The sequence below is a fragment of the Hippoglossus stenolepis genome, chromosome 22 (genome assembly GCF_022539355.2).
Source record: "Hippoglossus stenolepis isolate QCI-W04-F060 chromosome 22, HSTE1.2, whole genome shotgun sequence".
NCBI lineage: Eukaryota > Metazoa > Chordata > Actinopteri > Pleuronectiformes > Pleuronectidae > Hippoglossus > Hippoglossus stenolepis.
The window spans coordinates 2,163,310-2,179,782 of record NC_061504.1 but is presented as its reverse complement, the minus strand read 5'-3'; the positions used below and the strand labels follow the sequence as shown (position 1 = coordinate 2,179,782).

General features: G+C 43.7%; 1 protein-coding gene across 4 annotated transcripts in view; it reads right to left on the bottom strand.

Moving 5' to 3' along the window:
- LOC118101929 (protein bicaudal D homolog 1) overlaps positions 1–16,473 on the bottom strand; it is a 40,333-nt gene that overhangs the window by 5,654 nt on the left and 18,206 nt on the right. For 2 of the 4 annotated variants that reach the window (XM_035148024.2, XM_035148025.2), the window contains exons 2-11: positions 15,715–15,927; positions 15,356–15,508; positions 13,672–13,976; positions 13,133–13,307; positions 11,518–12,021; positions 11,251–11,429; positions 9,917–10,295; positions 9,279–9,473; positions 7,608–7,759; positions 2,683–7,000 (exon numbers count right to left, since the gene is read on the bottom strand). In XM_035148024.2, coding sequence (XP_035003915.1) covers positions 5,983–7,000; positions 7,608–7,759; positions 9,279–9,473; positions 9,917–10,295; positions 11,251–11,429; positions 11,518–12,021; positions 13,133–13,307; positions 13,672–13,976; positions 15,356–15,508; positions 15,715–15,927 — 3,273 coding nt within the window. In that variant the 3' untranslated portion in view covers positions 2,683–5,982. Of the gene's footprint in view, positions 1–2,682; positions 7,001–7,607; positions 7,760–9,278; positions 9,474–9,916; positions 10,296–11,250; positions 11,430–11,517; positions 12,022–13,132; positions 13,308–13,671; positions 13,977–15,355; positions 15,509–15,714; positions 15,928–16,473 lie in introns of those variants that run through there. The other 2 variants (XM_035148026.2, XM_035148027.2) reach the window with 2 other exon arrangements.

Sequence of the window (16,473 nt, the reverse complement as noted above, 5' to 3'; positions counted from 1 at the left end):
TGATCGCTGTTGTCCACACATTTCCTCCTGATGTCACAGGACTTGTCCCAGCCAGGACTGACACAGTTCAGTCTGCAAAGGTCTATTAAAAATGTATTATCCTTGTCCATATACTGTTGTTTAATGTATGTACTGCTGAGGAAGTTCAGTCATTTGTTGTTTGTGATTTCAACTCGTGCTTTCTTATATCTTCAACAACAGCTAGGAGGTACACTCTCACTTTGTGTGCTCCTAAAGAGAATCACTGGAGGTGTTTTACTTCTACCTGTGGTCAGTATGATGAAGTTTCTTGCTTCAGCTTAGAGACAGATCACATAAATGCACACCATGATCACATTTGGTTTCCTGTGTGGCTCCTGAAGGACAGAAGTTGACAGAAGTAGCTGCCATGTAAAACAATGGAACTCAACATCAAACACCTCCTACACTGATATTTCTCTCTAACTTTACTGAAATGTTATGTAACCAATGTGAAAGGTTTAGTCAGATATGGTGACTAATATTAGAGAGAGATTTACCTTTAGCCTCAGTGTACCCTCAAGTTCGGCCTGTATCATTGATTACAAGCCCAAAACACTTGATGGCGCTAAGGAGCACAGTAATGTCCCTAACATCCGATGTTGGCCACTAACACCTGCTAACATCTACTGGTAGTTGGGAACCTAAATTGTGCAGAAGACCTTCGAATGTACAAGGGATATTCCATCTCGTCCTATATTCTCAATTAGTGCACCAATCAAACATGCAGCCATGAAACCTTTTCCTCTGGATGGGACCTGAGAGCCAGTCAACATTTGACAGACTTCTAATTGCGTCTCGCTGGTTTAAATTCAGGTGACTAGTTGTTGTTATTTAGCAGGGACATGTGTGTCAATGTGTGAGTGTGTGTCTGTTTGGACAGAGTGGGGGTATCACAGAGAGGAGATCACACTGGCTTCCTTCTTTTACCTCAGCTGACACAAAGATTGCACCCGCACCAGATCCTCGTGTTTCTTCATTTGGGGTCTGCTTTAGATCCTTGCCTCTTCTAAAAGTATCTTGGAGATATTTCTTAAGTGAACGACAACATAACACAGTAAACATGAGTCTGTATGTGAATGATATTCCTGCTGACAATGATAACAGACACTAAAGATGTGGGTTTTTCAAACTAACCCCATGTACCCTCTTCTTTTTTAATAAAACATTGATCCCAAACAAACCGTCTGAGGCTGTGTTATCAGTGATCATTATGGATTACACTATTTTGACATCTTGTCCAAGGACACTTCGGTACCCAGTACGGGGGAGACTGGAATCGAAAGGACGGCCTTTTGCCACTGCCCACATCTAAATATAGTATTACAGAATGGTTTGTGAAAGTAAAGTCAAAAAAAAAAAAAACACGAGTTACCTTGATTGACAATGGTCTCTTACAAATATTCTACATGATCTGGCTGTAATGCTCCAATTTATTAATGGTTAGTTTGAGAACATATAAAAGCCAAGCAGGCTGGAGAAGATGAAAGCTAATGTCAGTGTTGGACTTAAACCTGTGAGCCTGTATAGATACCGCGCCATCACTGGATTTGTATCATACTCACATAAATGATGTTTTTTTCATTTTGACCCAGCACACAAATGAGTTGTTATTTTTATAAACATTGTTGCTCACTGACTGAAACACTCCCAGGACACAGAGCTGCAGAAATACTTCATGTAGTGTGGCAGGTATAGAAGAGGACTTGATGGTTTGAAGTAAGTGCATGTTAGTTTTCTTGCTGTGTAAAACCATTCTTTAGAAATTGGCCAGGAGCAAAAGCATGATCAGTACTAAACTGTGTAAAACCCAGGAAAACCAGTGTTGTCCTTTTCAGGAACTAATGTACACTTCCTTCTGATGAGTGTACTTCCTCAAATAGTAACTCCGCTGCATAGGATACATGGCTTCTAATTGAGAGAGGCTTTGATTACCTATATTTGAAAAGTTTAATTAAATAATCAAGTTAATGTTCATGTTATTTTAAAATCAAACCTTCCTGTATCTATTCCAAATGAAAAGCCCTCTTGTGTTTCAATGGACAGAAATTTGTTAAAGGTCCACTGTGGAGGATTTAGGGGATTTATTGGCAGGTATTGAAAACGATCTAATGGACTAAAATGAAGAACCATTGTGGTTTTGGTAAATTTTATATAACCCCTTTGTATCAAGATATTTATGTCCTCTTACACAGACTCCACCGTGTTGCACCATTGTGTTTCTACGGTAGAAGGAACAAACCAAACACTGGCTCTAAAGAGGACCTTTCATGGTAGGTTCTCCTAAAGGGTGAGGGCAGGTTGGTCATATAGTTAATACACAGCTTCACCACGAGATGTCACTAAATACTACAAACTGAACCTTCAATGGGCTTTTTCATTGTGAAACATATGCAGGTCGAGTATCTGTCATCCTATAATCCCATCTGGCTTTTGTTGCAAAGTGAAGTGGATATAACTGGTCTGAACATTATTTGACAGACGTCAGGAGTTTATCTCTCGTCTGGCTTTTCGTTTTTGGGACTTGAATTGACTCCTGCATTTTATTTGAGGAAGTACAGCATCTAATTCAATTGATACACGACTGTCCACTGCAGAGGATGCATCTTCTCTGCAGACTGTGTAGGGAAATCAGTAGAGGGAAGGATGTACTCTGACACTGAGTGCATCTGAAACATTTTTATGCTCATACTTTCAAAAGGTACGATAACGAAATCATTGTTCAAACAGTAGCATACAGCAAATGTGCAAATGACCGCTCCTAACACTTGCACCTTGAAATCAGATTGCAGACATAGAGCCTCAGTGGTTTTAGGTAGAAAAACAATGAAGCCCATCATGGTATAGACTTTCCAAAGCAGGCAATCATTCATCTCCAAAATAAAGGTGCCTGTGAAATAAGTGTTGCCCCATGTTGCATATTTAAAAAACATGTGTCATAGGCCTAACGGTGCAAAATAGTGAAAAGACAAAAGAGATTGACAGAATTAACAGGTAAGGAAACAAAGAAGACCAGTGGTGGTGTGTTGTATAGGGGGAAAAAATAAAGTATACATTGGAGAAGGGGACATATGGGGAAGTATTTGGACAGCAGCACCCTCACCAAAAATATCTACTGACAGTTATAAGATTAGACTGTCCGACAAAGCAGAGTCATTATCCACCTCACACGCTCAAAGCAAAGACAGAAAAGACATATGTATTTCTAAACTGAGGTGGAGGTGAAATGAAAAATAATGAAAGCACATAAAAAGGTTTTGTGTCCAGGTTAAAGACAAACAGCCAGAGCAGGTATCTGATATTAAGCTGGGCTACACTGTGAAGGTACTGTATATACTTATATACTGTAAGGCACACACAGACACAGGGAATACGGTATCATGTATGCTGCAGTGGTTGCAACTTTGCTGTCAACTCAGGTCAAATGAGAAGAACAATATCAGCTGTGAGTCTGGTACAGACGTAATAATGTGTTATAGGTTTTTATAGAGCGGCTGCTTGGATTTAGGGTCTGAACAACACAGGTTAACACTGTGAACTACAAGGATAAACTGTTAATTTCATTATTATTATGCTTATTATTATGCTTATTATTATTATATAACTGCCATTGCTATCATTACATCCATAAATATCACTATCATTTTCATTATAACAGTATATCAGTCTGACAGCGTAAATACGATGGCTAGATAATTTTTCCTGGTCTCTCTCTCTCCTCCTCCCCTCTTTTCCACCGACCTCTCCTCTCTTCCCCGATTTTTCTCCACTCACCCCAACCAGTCGGGGCAAATGGTCGCCCACAGTGACCCTGGTTCTGTCGGGAGTTTTCCTCCACTTCATTTTTTTCTCCACAGTTTCCAAAGTGCTTGCTTGTTGTGGGAACTGTTGGTTTCTCTATAATATTGTAAAGTGTCTACCTTGCTATGTAAAGTGCCTTCAGATAATGTATGTTGTGATTTGGCGCTGTACGAATAAAATTTAATTAAATTACCAAGCTGGTATAAAAAACCTAACACAATTAAAAAAAAATCCAAATCCGAGAGTTATCTGTAAACTGAACACCCAGATGAAACTGATATCAGTCTTCTCATGTGACGCTGGGTAAGATGTAAAACAAGCATATCTCTTATAAACCTTGCTCTAATCTTAGGTGCAGTCTAACCTGGGAGGTCTGCAACCCCTGCAAACATGATGGCATGATGCTTGTAGACGCTCTGGTTTGATTTGTGAGTCATTCTGGGTCGGATGAAGTGTTTCACATTTCCTGAGTTTGGTGCAGTACCATGTTGCTTGACAAACCTCTGCAGATGGCCTCAGAGGCACGAGAGGGTGCTACATTGTTAGTGTAATGGTGTAACAGAAGTCAGCCACGCCGGTGTGTCAGAATAGTCTTTGATCGCCTCAGTTACAATTTGTGTGAAAGATCTGTTTAGCTAAGAATCTACTCGTTTTATTAGTTTGGGAAATTAAATATGCAAGGCGTAATTTTTAAACTTACTGATATTTCATACTTTCAATATTGACCCATGAAAAATAACCTCCTCCTTACTGTGCCACCCTGCTGTATGTGAAACAACATTTTTTTTTTTTTGTAATTTGATAGTAAGTTGATGTACTTGAGGCGTAGACTACTGCGACACACCCCAGAGCTAACTCCAAGTCATATATCTTTCCTTGTACATTGACTAGACAATGGGATTCAGCTGATCCTACACTGGTCATATGCCATGTTTGAGTGCTCTCCAACATCCTTCCTCTTTATACAGCCTGCACCTCCATCAGGTACATTTTTCTTATGGAAGGGGGAGGAAGTCTGCGGTATAAGAGCATCCAAACGTGAGCATGCATAGCTGAGTACATGGCTATATAAGAACAAACCACTGGGTGGTGCTAGAGATGGACAAAAACTGCTAGAGGTTAAAGCTGATGATGTGACAACCATTGAAAGACCGGGAAATGAAGAACAGTCATTGAGATGCACTGACGGATTCCCGTTGGAAAGCAGTGCTCACTTTGGCAAAGTACCCCGGTGAATACCAGTGACTGGTTCATCACTCCTCTCCCACAGCTCTTTCATCATACAGGGGTGTGCGGGAGTCTGTGTGGGATTATTAAATTGAAACCTTGAAAGAATCGGTGCACTATGTTGGGAGGCCGAACAATGACTCACACCTGGCCGCCATACCCTTCCAATACTGGACTTTGGGAAACTGATTTCTCTCTAACTTTACGAAACAATAACCCGACAACCGCGTTGACTTGATCGCAGCGATTGTGTGCGGGTATAAAAGCTGTAGGCTATCTTTTTAATTTCCACACATCTTCAACTGCGACAGAATATAATACTATGAATGCCATAGTGTAAAGACTTTCAGTAAGTGTGTGTTGTTATCTCCATTTGTACCATTCACTTCTCTGCCCACCTGTGAGTGTGACCTGTCAGAACAAGTATAAACACTTTGTGCAACCTACCTAATTGGAGTCATACTAAACCTTTATGCATCCAAGTACAATACAGTATACACTGAATTTCAAGGACAGTGTGGTGTCATGGCCCTCATTGGAAGCTATGAAAGTGTCCGCCAAATGTCCATTCAATGTCTGAATGTCTCTGTGTCTCACCATGCATGTGTTGTCTCAACCTGAAGAACCTGAACACTAAAAACTCCAATTAAAAAGTCTCTTTTGACGCCCTCCTGTGGACCAATCAGCAGTCTCAGAATAAAAGGAAGGCGCTTGTGCTCCTTATGTCAAATCCCTGAGCAAAGTCACAGAACATTCAGAACCCATTGGCCAAGGCTTAGGCACAGGAAAACAGGGACTGGCAAACAGGAAACCACTCTGTCCTCCTCTCTGTGAGCCCCCAACCTCTCAGGTGAAGAAAAGAGAGGAATGATGGGAGTTTTCGGTGTCAATAAAGGCTGAAAAAGGCATATAGTATAAAGGATTCAGAGTAGGGGGTCAATGCCGGGGCCGGTAAGAACTGTTGTATCTGGGGTACAGGGGTGTGTAGTGGCTGGAGTGGCTGTGGGAGGTGGAGCTGCTAGGGGTGAGATAGGAGCTAGAGGGCAGGAAAGCAGAGGAGGAGCTGTAATAGGAAGGGGAGTAGCTGTAGGAGGAAGAAGGGGAGTAAGGGGAGGCCGAGGAAGGAGAGTATTGGACAGAAGAGCGAGTCAGGCTAGAGAGGGGTCGAGTTCGGGGAGTGGGGCTCCATGTGGAGCGCCTGAGCCCAACAAGAGGGGAACGATATGGAGAAGAGGGGGCAGGTCCTAGCAGGGTGGGCCTGGTGGTGGTGGTGGACGGGGGAGAGGTGTATGTGTCTGAGGTGTAGTGCCTGGAGACTGTAGAGCCTAAGCCATGGGGCAGAGTAGGGGAGAAGTTGACATTGAAACTTTGGGAGTCGATCACAACTGTTCGCACCCCCAGGGTCCACTGGGAGGAAGCCAGCCTCAGAGGGGTTGAGGGTGGGGTCCGTGCCGAGGTAGAAGAGGGGGCCTCAAGGGATGGGGGGGTCTCTGACGCTACAAGACCAGCCAGTGAGGTGATCATTGCTGATGATGGACTGCGAGGAGGTATGTGTGAGGTAGGGGAGGTAAGAGGTGAAGCCAGAGCTGCACTGATCATGGACTGACAAAAAGACAAAGTGGAATCATCAGGAACAATTGACGAAGAACTAGTAAGGCCAGAAGCGAGGAGGCTGCCAGGGGCAAAAGATGTGGTATAGCCTTGGGCTAGGTTGGAGGCCGAAGTCGAGGATGGGGGACTTACTTTGGGGGTGCTGGTCCTCCCACGGGTCAGCCTTCCCCCACGGGTGCGGTGGGTCTGCTCTTGATCGAAAGCTAAATCCTCCAGGCGCTGGGTGAGGGCCAGCTTCTGCTGGATGGCCATCCGGAGGAGGGAGTTCAGAGTCTTCTTCTCATCCTCGGCGGCAGCCAGCTGTCTCTGCATCTCATCCAGTTGGATCACATACTCGTCACACCTGATGAGAGGAATCAGGAGGTCGAAAGAGGGAACAAAATGAAAGAGAGATTGAATCAAGGGAGTCACTGTGTCCTGCCAAGAAACAGACCTGAGAACATTTTATCTAACTCTTGACATGAGAGTCAATAAGCGTATCTCCATACTGTCAAACTCTTTAAGAAAGTTTGTGGACTGTTGGTTTGGGGGACAATGTAACCAACTTACCACAGACGCTTTGATACAACAACTTTATTGTTGCAAAATTGATTGTCCTTTTGAATACTTGGGGACAGAGAAGGTCAAAAACATGCATAACAGACAGATCTTATAGATTCAGAGTAACAATAATGTTGGGGTTACATTTCTGGCCAAATAATACCACTCATATAAGACCTCCAGTCTTTAGTCTGAGACCTGTTATGGTCTCTGTAACCAAAAACTCCAGCAAATGTGACAGAAAACCCCACTTGTGCTCTAGAGGAGTCTTGAAAATGTACCTAATAGAAACTGCTCTGTGGCTGCCACCAACACCTTTCACATTGCATGTAGTCATCTGTCTTGAATCTAAAAAAAACAATGGGAGTAGCATTGGGAGAAAACGTTTTTTCTTATCGCTGGTCTCTGACCTGGTTGCGAACAGGGCTCGCAGAGAGGAGAAAGTAGCAGCATCCTCCTTCAGCGCCTTCAACTCGTTCCTCAGCTTCATCATGGTGGTGGTCACCATGGACTTCTCGGAATCATACTTACTCTTAAGGTTGGCAAGAGCCCCTTCTGCAGTCTGGATGAACACACATCACACATTCACATTTCAAAAATTGTTCTATAGGCTGTTTTTCTTTCATTGTTTTCCAGAAATCGCTTTAAATATTTGAATGCACTGTTGAAAAAACATTTCTTGAATTCATTTAAACATGCAACATTTGCAGATCTTAATCCAGGTCTGCTTATAATACGCAACTTTGGGCTTCAATTTTTTGAAAGCCGCTTGGAAAAAACAAGGGCTTTTTGGGCAATTTTCAAAACTGTTGTTGCTTGTTATGAATATCTAACAAGCAAGTTTATTTTTTGACTTATATGATCACTATTTCCCCCGATGCATTGATTAACACTGTCTGCTTACAGCCTCACAAATAATATCAGTGCTGTAGAATGATTCGCCCTGCTTTTAATCCCCATGTGGGCCTATCCCACACATTTTTTGTCCTCGTTGGAGAAAAATCAATGACATGTCAATCATGTTGTGGCCGTCAAAGTTGGACATTCTCACGGTTCGCAGCACGTTGGACCCAGCGACAGCGTCACCCTGATTTTCACAGACAATGCCGCCAACAAAGTGGTCTAAGTATGGAAAAAAATACAACAAAGATTGGAAGAAGGAAAAATAACTTAAAGAGTGGATATGACCAGTTGTCAGGGATGAAAGTAAAGCTCTGTGCAGATAATAAAAACATAAACATTATATAGTTCATCGTATTTTAACATTTATATGTCAATATTTTAATACCTGGCTTGTTTTTTAAGCTGCTGTTGCTTATTTGTTGCACGAGAGTTGGCAACACTGACACCAACTCTTCAACTGAAACTATAGGAATATATGCATGACAGGACTCGTTTTCAAGAATGTAGGTTAAATCCACATCATTGAAATTGTTGTCGTTGACATTTTCTCAGTGGATAAATTTAGCTCTGGTCTCGACTTTGAATCTGCACATGCCCAAGGGTAGAAACCATATAAAACAGGAAATATAAAGTGATTGCAATGGGGGATAGGTTTGGCACAGCCCAGTGAGTCCTTCAATCAACCTTATTGGGTAATGTGTCTTAGGAAAGTGTAGACCAATAAAAAGTTGGACTACAAACTGTTGAAAATCCAAAGCCAGCTGGCAGTTTTTTTTGTGTAAAGCCATTACCCATTCAAATGTCTGTGCAAATATCTGGTTTGGTAGATGCACAGGAAAATAATTCATGTCGCTGCTGGCGTCATTGCAATGCGTTGGCCAAACAGTTAATCGGGAATCTGATTCGGTATTAAATGTACAACAACACGTCACAGTCAGCTCCAAGTAAAGACTGGGATTCACTGACATTACTCACAACCAATCAAACAAAAAACAACTAAACACCAAAAACTTAAGTTAAAATTTGCGACATCATTTGTCTATAGCTTTCAATATGAAACCAGTAATAAGTCATGGTGTAGATGGATGGATGGATGGATGGATGATCAATTGACATGATAGACACCTGGACATAATTCAGTTCTACACTTCTAAGACCTCTAACGTCTGTTCCCTCACCTGCTTGTTAGCCTTCAGCACCAGTCTGAGGGTGGCTATCTGCTCTCTCTTGGTGCTCAGCAAAGACTTGAGCTTCAGGATCTCCTCCAGGCAGCTCTCCTTGTCCTTGTCCAGCAGAGGGGCCAGTTCCCTGGCCGCAGCTCTCTGTCTGGACAGCTGCAGAGACTGGTCCACGGCCCGCTGGAGGTGCTTCACCTGGGGGAGAAGAGGAGGTGAGGGTGGGAAACGAGGTTAGAACCAGGAGGAGAAGAGATAAGAGGATATAGGGTGGTTCCGTTTGGGGATGAATTTGGCCAAAGGGAGGGGTTTATTTTGTGGGCAAATACAAGTCGGCAGGGAGAGATGAAAAGGAAAGTAGGAAGGACTGAAAAAGCATGCTGAGAAGGGTTGTTAGTTTTCTAGGGTTGTCGAGGGAGATGTAAGAGAGGGGAAAGATAGGAAAAACAGGTAGGAAAATGAAAAAAGGAACAAGCCGGAGGGAAGGGGAAAGAAAAAACAAAAAGAAGGATGTCGCATTTGAAGTAGCTGAAGGGGATTCTGAAACCGGAGCAAAATAGTGGACACAAAAGTTATAGAGAAGAGAGTAAAGGAAGGACAAAGGGAGTTCCAGCGACACCAACGCCAGCACCGGGTTCTACCTGCTCTCTGATGATGGCGTTGAGGTTGTAGATGTTCATTGGCTCCTTGCGCAGCTCACTGGCCGGCTCCAGGGCAGGCGATGATGATGACGATGACGATGAAGAGGCACTGATACTGGGTGAGCGGGTAGGAGGTGTGCAGGCTCGCGGGCTCTGCTCAGATGGGACCGGGGGACCCTCCTTCTCCTCCCCTCCACCCTCTCTGCACAGGGGCTCTTTGGATGGAGACTCCGAGGGACTCCGCGACTCCCCGGAAGTCGAGGTTGCAGCGGCAACAGCGGCCAGCCGCCTTGCGAGGCGCGGTGTGAGGAGAACTTTGCTGTTGTCCAACGACATGGCTTTGAGACTGGCAGTGACGGCCCTCAGTCCTCTGCCTTGTCTATAAGAACAAACAGAATGAATAAGATCAACTAATGTGTTGATGGCGTCTGCAGCAGATAAGCACTCATTCTGTTGAAAGACTTTTTCCTTCAATTCTACCCCGGTTTCCGCTGTGGTGAAATGCTCTCAAGTGCTCTTACCCTGCTAGTGAAAGCCGGCAAAGATATTTTGAGAGGTCTTGAACGATAACGTCTTTAAACTTTTCCTACAAATTTCTCAGTAACTCCATTATCAAAATCATAAGGCGCCCACAGGATTAATCAATCAAATGCACCGCAGAGTCCACGTGGGTTACCATGTAAGATGTCTATGAATCAGCTTTAGACAAAATGAGGATCATCTGTTGCTAGTAGCCTTGGCCTTCGAGGAATATCTCATCAGTGATTGGGTGAGAGTTACCAGACAGACTGCATAAACTCAAAAATGCAATTTGACGTAAGGGCGAACTGTGAATCCCGAGCGGAATTACCTGTCCGCAGGGTCTTCTAATTCCACTGCTCTGGCAGGCTGGAGACATGGAATTTGTTTAAGAGGGATTCTTAGGGATGCAGAAAGAAAGTTGCGAGTATTGAGAACTTGCTGGTGGACAGGAGAGGCGGACAAAGCTGGCAACCTCCAGCAGGTTCTAGTAGCTTTTTGTAAATTTTGGTAAAAGCCTTCAAGCTGACTCAATAGAAGTGGGGTGGGGGTTTCCTCTGGCAATTTTAAGCAAGGTCAGACAACTGCATTCATTTTCATTTCCAAATAAGAATGTAAGTACAGTCAGTGTACAGTCAGAAAATTCAACATGACATAACCCGACAAATTGAGTAAGTGAATATTCTCAGTTGTGACCAGGAATGGGTGTATACGTATAGTTTGGACTAAATTTAGATTTGATCTGTGATCTGTGAATCTTTGATTTTGAGATGTGTTGTTAATCTATGTGTATCCCAGTAAAACAGCAGTCAGACCTGTAGTAGTCCAGCATGACACGGTTGGGCGTCTCATTGTTGCACAGACAGACGTGATGGTAGAGCTGTGCAAGCTCCTCACTCAGCGTCACCAGCTCATCCTGAGCTGCGTTCAGTGCCCCCCGGCTCTCACTGGCTCCTGACTGAGCTGCCTGCAACTCCGACTCCAGACTAGAAATCTGAGAAATGAGGACAGAAGAAGAAATCATTCATCTCTGGTATCGATATCTCATTCAGACACAGACTGTCTCAGTCTGTCAGGGTTACCTTCTCACGTCCCTCCCGGCAGCTCTTCTCCAACGAAGCGACCTGCCGCTCCAGCTTCTGGTGCTGGCTGTATCGGTTCGGCCTCTCCCCTCCTCCCTCCCCACACTGAGCCAGTCTGTCTCTAAAGCCCTTCAGCTCCGCCTTTAGCTCCACCACCTCAGTCACAGCAACACGATACTTGCACTGCAGGATCTCCAGACCCGGCGTTTGGTATGAAAATAACTGACTTTTGTTCAGTGTCTCGCTCTTATAGTCCTCCGTGTCCCCTTCGTCTTCAGCCTCTAAGTCATCTCTGCTGAGGTCCTCAGGATTCAGCTGAGAGGTGACACTGCTCTGGGCTTCCTGGTTGAGCTGGGCCCTGCGATGCAGACGGCGGAGGGCAGTGACCTTCTGGCTAAGACGGAGGGTCTTCTCATACTGCTCCGTCAGGGCCCCCTGGGTGTGTTGGAGCTGAGTCTGGGACTCCTCCAGGCTCGTCATCAGTGCTACCTTCTCACGCTCAACCTTAGGGGGAACCATTAAGGGACAAATACGTGTATTTTTTACGATCTCATATGTTTCATATATTCTTCAAATAAACATATCATACAACAAATCAAATTTAGACTTTAGACAAAAAAGTGAACCAATCCTCATCTTCAAACATAGAGTAATCTCTTGTTTTGAAAGGCAATATTCCAAGTTTCAGATAAAAGCAAATACATAGGGAACATCTACTGCTGGGACTGGGTCAACACCAAATATCATGTGCTCAGTTCATGAATTTACTGGAACTATCCGAACCTCCTGCATGACTCATCAGATCCCAACCACTGGAACCAATCTGATGTTCCCAGGCTTACATTGCCAGTTAAAGAGTTTTTAAAACCACATCATAGCACAAGAGTATCTTTAGAATATTAGCAAACTGCTTCAGTAAGCAGTCCAAGTCCTCCTGGGTGTGAAGAAACAGAACTATTGCACAAGAAAGGGGATTCACTAGCACAAACACGAGCAGCCAGGACATCAGGAGAAGCTGCAGTGAAAACCCATCCACCAGAGAGTGGTCGATAGTGTAGTGTGTCACAGAGATATAAATAAGCTCTTCTGCAGCCCAGCCCTATGGAGAGGCCGCAGACAGCACACACACACACACACACACACACACACACACACACAAACACACACACACACACGGATGTGCACATTCAAATCATACACAGCTCTGTGGTGACGTAAGCATGATTTGATTAACTAATTCACAAACTAACTGTTAAATGTTTGAGGAAAAACCCTGAGATTTTGTGATGGTGTGAGAGAAAGGTGTTGGGAAGGAAAACAAGAAGGACTGAGAGACAGGAAGAGAGGAGGGGGGAGGATGAGAGGCAGGGTGCTTTACGCAGTGGGGATACTGTGTGTCAGCATGGTTTTATAATAAATTATTCAAAAGCTTAGTTTTTTTCTTTAGGAGAAGACAGCTGCTTGAAAATGAACCCAGCAGAAGCTAAAAATAAAAAATAAAAACTCCGGAAATATGGGTTATCAGTGTCACCACCATCGGTATTGGAGTGTTGTTTTTCTTTCACACTGTAATCCAAACTTCCATTCTGCAGGACTGATCAGAAAACAGACTCACGGCCATTATGTGCTGCTTGAGCTTCTGGATCTCTGTCAGGTTCATCTCACTGTAGAGGTCCGACGTCGTCACTCCCTCAGCTTTGCGACCCGGCCCTCGGCACTCTCCATTGGGCCGGGCCCCCAGCGCTGCCGCGGTCCCCGCTGCGGTCCCGCCCTGAAGGTGGCCGTTACATCTGTCGCAGCAGATTAGAGCGTGTCTTTAAAGTGCACTTTGTTTCCCTCACACCAAGTAGAGAATTATAGTAATTCATACCAAGCAGAGTTCAGAAGTACAAGCCTTTTACAACCATAACTTTCACGAAGCCGATTAACCCTTAACCCCTAACCCAGGTTCATAGCTGAATAGTACTTAAAACTTAACCTGGGACAAGATTTGTTGTGTAGTTTCAATGTTTCATCAAAACCAACATCTTTCTCTAACTTTAACAAATCATTTTAGCGACCTAAACCTAACAATATGTGAATATGCATTTTGGAAAAACATTCATCATCCATAAACATAAATTTATTTTCCACATGCGTGTGGGCAGTATCCACCTTGTTGGCTCCTCTGCGTTCGGGGACAGCAGAGTTGTCGGGGTGGCGGTGCCACTGGGCGGGGCCGAGGTGAACGTCAGGTGGGTACTGCCGGTGAAGGCCACGTCACACATGCTGAGGTGGTGCACCAGCTCCCTGCGCAGGTGGTTCTTCTGCTCACGCTCACTCTTCAGGGACTCCAGACACTCCTCCAGCTGCGTATCAGACATGTCCTTCAAACGCAGCGCGTCTTGCAGCTGGCTGTTGAGGAGTTCGGTCTCCTCCTCCAAGACCTTGATCTCATGCTTCAGGCCTTCGTACTCCACCTGAACCACAGGCCGAGGAACGCACAGGTTAATGGCTATTATGGCAGTTACGTAGATTGTGTTTGTTTGAGATTGCTGTATGAGAGTGTCATTAAATGAAAATTAAATCCCAAACTTTTCAGTATCATCAACAGCTGGATATTGGATATTGTTTTCATCTGTGTGTACAAAATAACTGGAAAAGGCATGGGCACATTTTCACCCACCTTAATGGAAACCAAGATATCTTGGAAATGTGTTTTGAACTTGACCTCTGACCTATCAGCTCCAAAAGCTAATCATTGTAGATATCCTCCCAAGTAATTCTTACCAGGTTTGTTTTTTGTATTTTGAACATGTACACATACATACACACACACACACACACACACACACACACACACACACGCAGAACATTGATTTCCTGGAGATTTAACATTAAGCATAGTTACGACTTGCCTTACCCTTACCTTAACCTTAACCTTAACCAAAACCTTAAAACATGTCCACCTTTAAATTTTATGATTTAGGTTATGGGGACTTGCTTTTTGTCTCTCTCACACACACACACACACACACACACACACACACACACACACACAGAGCAGTGAAAACAATACCCTGCTTGCCCTGCTATGCACTGTAGCCGGCCACATTCAGCCTTGCACGTGGAATTGAAAGCATATCAACCAAGAACAGTCAGTGTTTTTTTGTTCGATCAATCTTAATTAAAACTCACAAACTAAACTCAGATGTTCTTTAAAAATATAAATTGAAAAATTGAAAAAAAAACAAATATTGAGTGTAAGAAGAAAGAAATGCATCTCGCTTCCATGCAGGCAAAGATCAGTGTAGCGCTGCAACAAATGTTTATTTTCATTATTGACTGATCTGCAGATTATTTTCTTGATTGTTCCGTTAATCTTTCAACCTCATTTTTTATTTAGCAGTCAAAATTGACTGAAGGTCTCCATTCAACTATAGTCCAAATTATTAATATCTATCAAAATACAGTGGTTTAAAAAAGCTATTTTTCAAATCATGTTTTCATCCCAGGTTTTTGAGTGTTGACTGATCATCAAAGATCTACAACATAATTAAGTGTGTATGAAGAGGTCTGCATACTTCATTTTCTTTCAATTGACTAATCATAATTTAATGTGTGTGAAAAAGATGTGTTGAACAGATTGAGGTGTTGATGATGTTTGAATGAGGTGTCGTCCCTCAGACAGAACTGCATGATTGTGTCACAGAAGTAGCGCTGAGTCATTATGATTTACATTTTCACTGTATCTGTATATAATCCTCTAATGTAAGTGACTTCAAAAGCAAACGACTCATGTTCCACCACTGAACCACTGGACTATTGTCCTCTGTCCATGTGTCTGAATCATCTGTACCTGGTTCTGTTTGAGGGTTGACACCAGCTTCTGCAGAGAGATGTTCTCCTCCTCCAGCTCAGTGTAGTCCTGGAGCAGCCGCGCATCTCGGAGCTTGTACTCCCTGATCTCCTCCCTCATGCGGCTGCGCTGCAGCTCCAACATTTCATTACTCTGCTGAGACAGGACAAGAGCTGAAGCTGCACATGGCCAACGCAAGAAAACTACTGGATTCAACACCAAAGTGATGGAGTTTTCATAGAAAGATAGTGTTCTTCCATAGGAAACCATACAGTCAGCTGAATACCTTTGAGCCACTTCCTGTTTGTTCCCATGAAAGAACACACTGATGACATTATGTATTTGCTGCTGTACAGTACCTCCCTGAGCTCCTGCAGCAGGGTGCTCAGATGCTCGTTGTCAGCCTGAGCGTTGGAGGCAGCGGCCCGGCTGAGCTTCAGCTCCGACTGCAGCTCCAGGATGCGGCCCACGTAGTAGGCCTCCTTGGTGGCGGACTCCTGCAGCAGCGTCTCCTCGTTGTTCTCCCCATCCTCGGCCACCTTGCGCTGGGTGGAGTAGGCATGGCCAAATGCCTGGAAGGAGGCGGGAGAGGGGCGAGTGAGTTCTCCAACATGATCAGGTGATTCATTCATAAAGCCATGATAAGGGCAAAAAGAAAATATCAATGTTGAAAAGAAAATGTTTTAGTTGACACAAGAGTTAACATCTTAGGAAATAAAGTGCCTGCCATTGTAAACATAACTATTTTCTGTCAGGTCAAAGCATAATTATAAGTTTATTGTTAATTATTCTATTAATAATTTTTTGTCCAACTGATGAATCCTTTATCTTACAAGTTGCTTCCTCTTCATTTCTTTGAGCTACATCGTGAATCTGACTTGGTTTCTATGACTGTTTTCTTCAGGACTTTCGGTTGTTGCTTGTGATCTATTCTTTCCCTTTCTTATGTTTAGCTTTTCCTACAGGTTTTGCTACTTTCCCCACTATGTCGTCCTGATTTGTTCCCTCTATTTGTTGGTTATCCTCTGGGTCTGAGTTGAGAGTTGTCATCTTTTTCACTGTCCAGAGGTCGGAGAACCACGGCTGTTCTCTGTCCTTCTGTTCATCGATGCATGAAC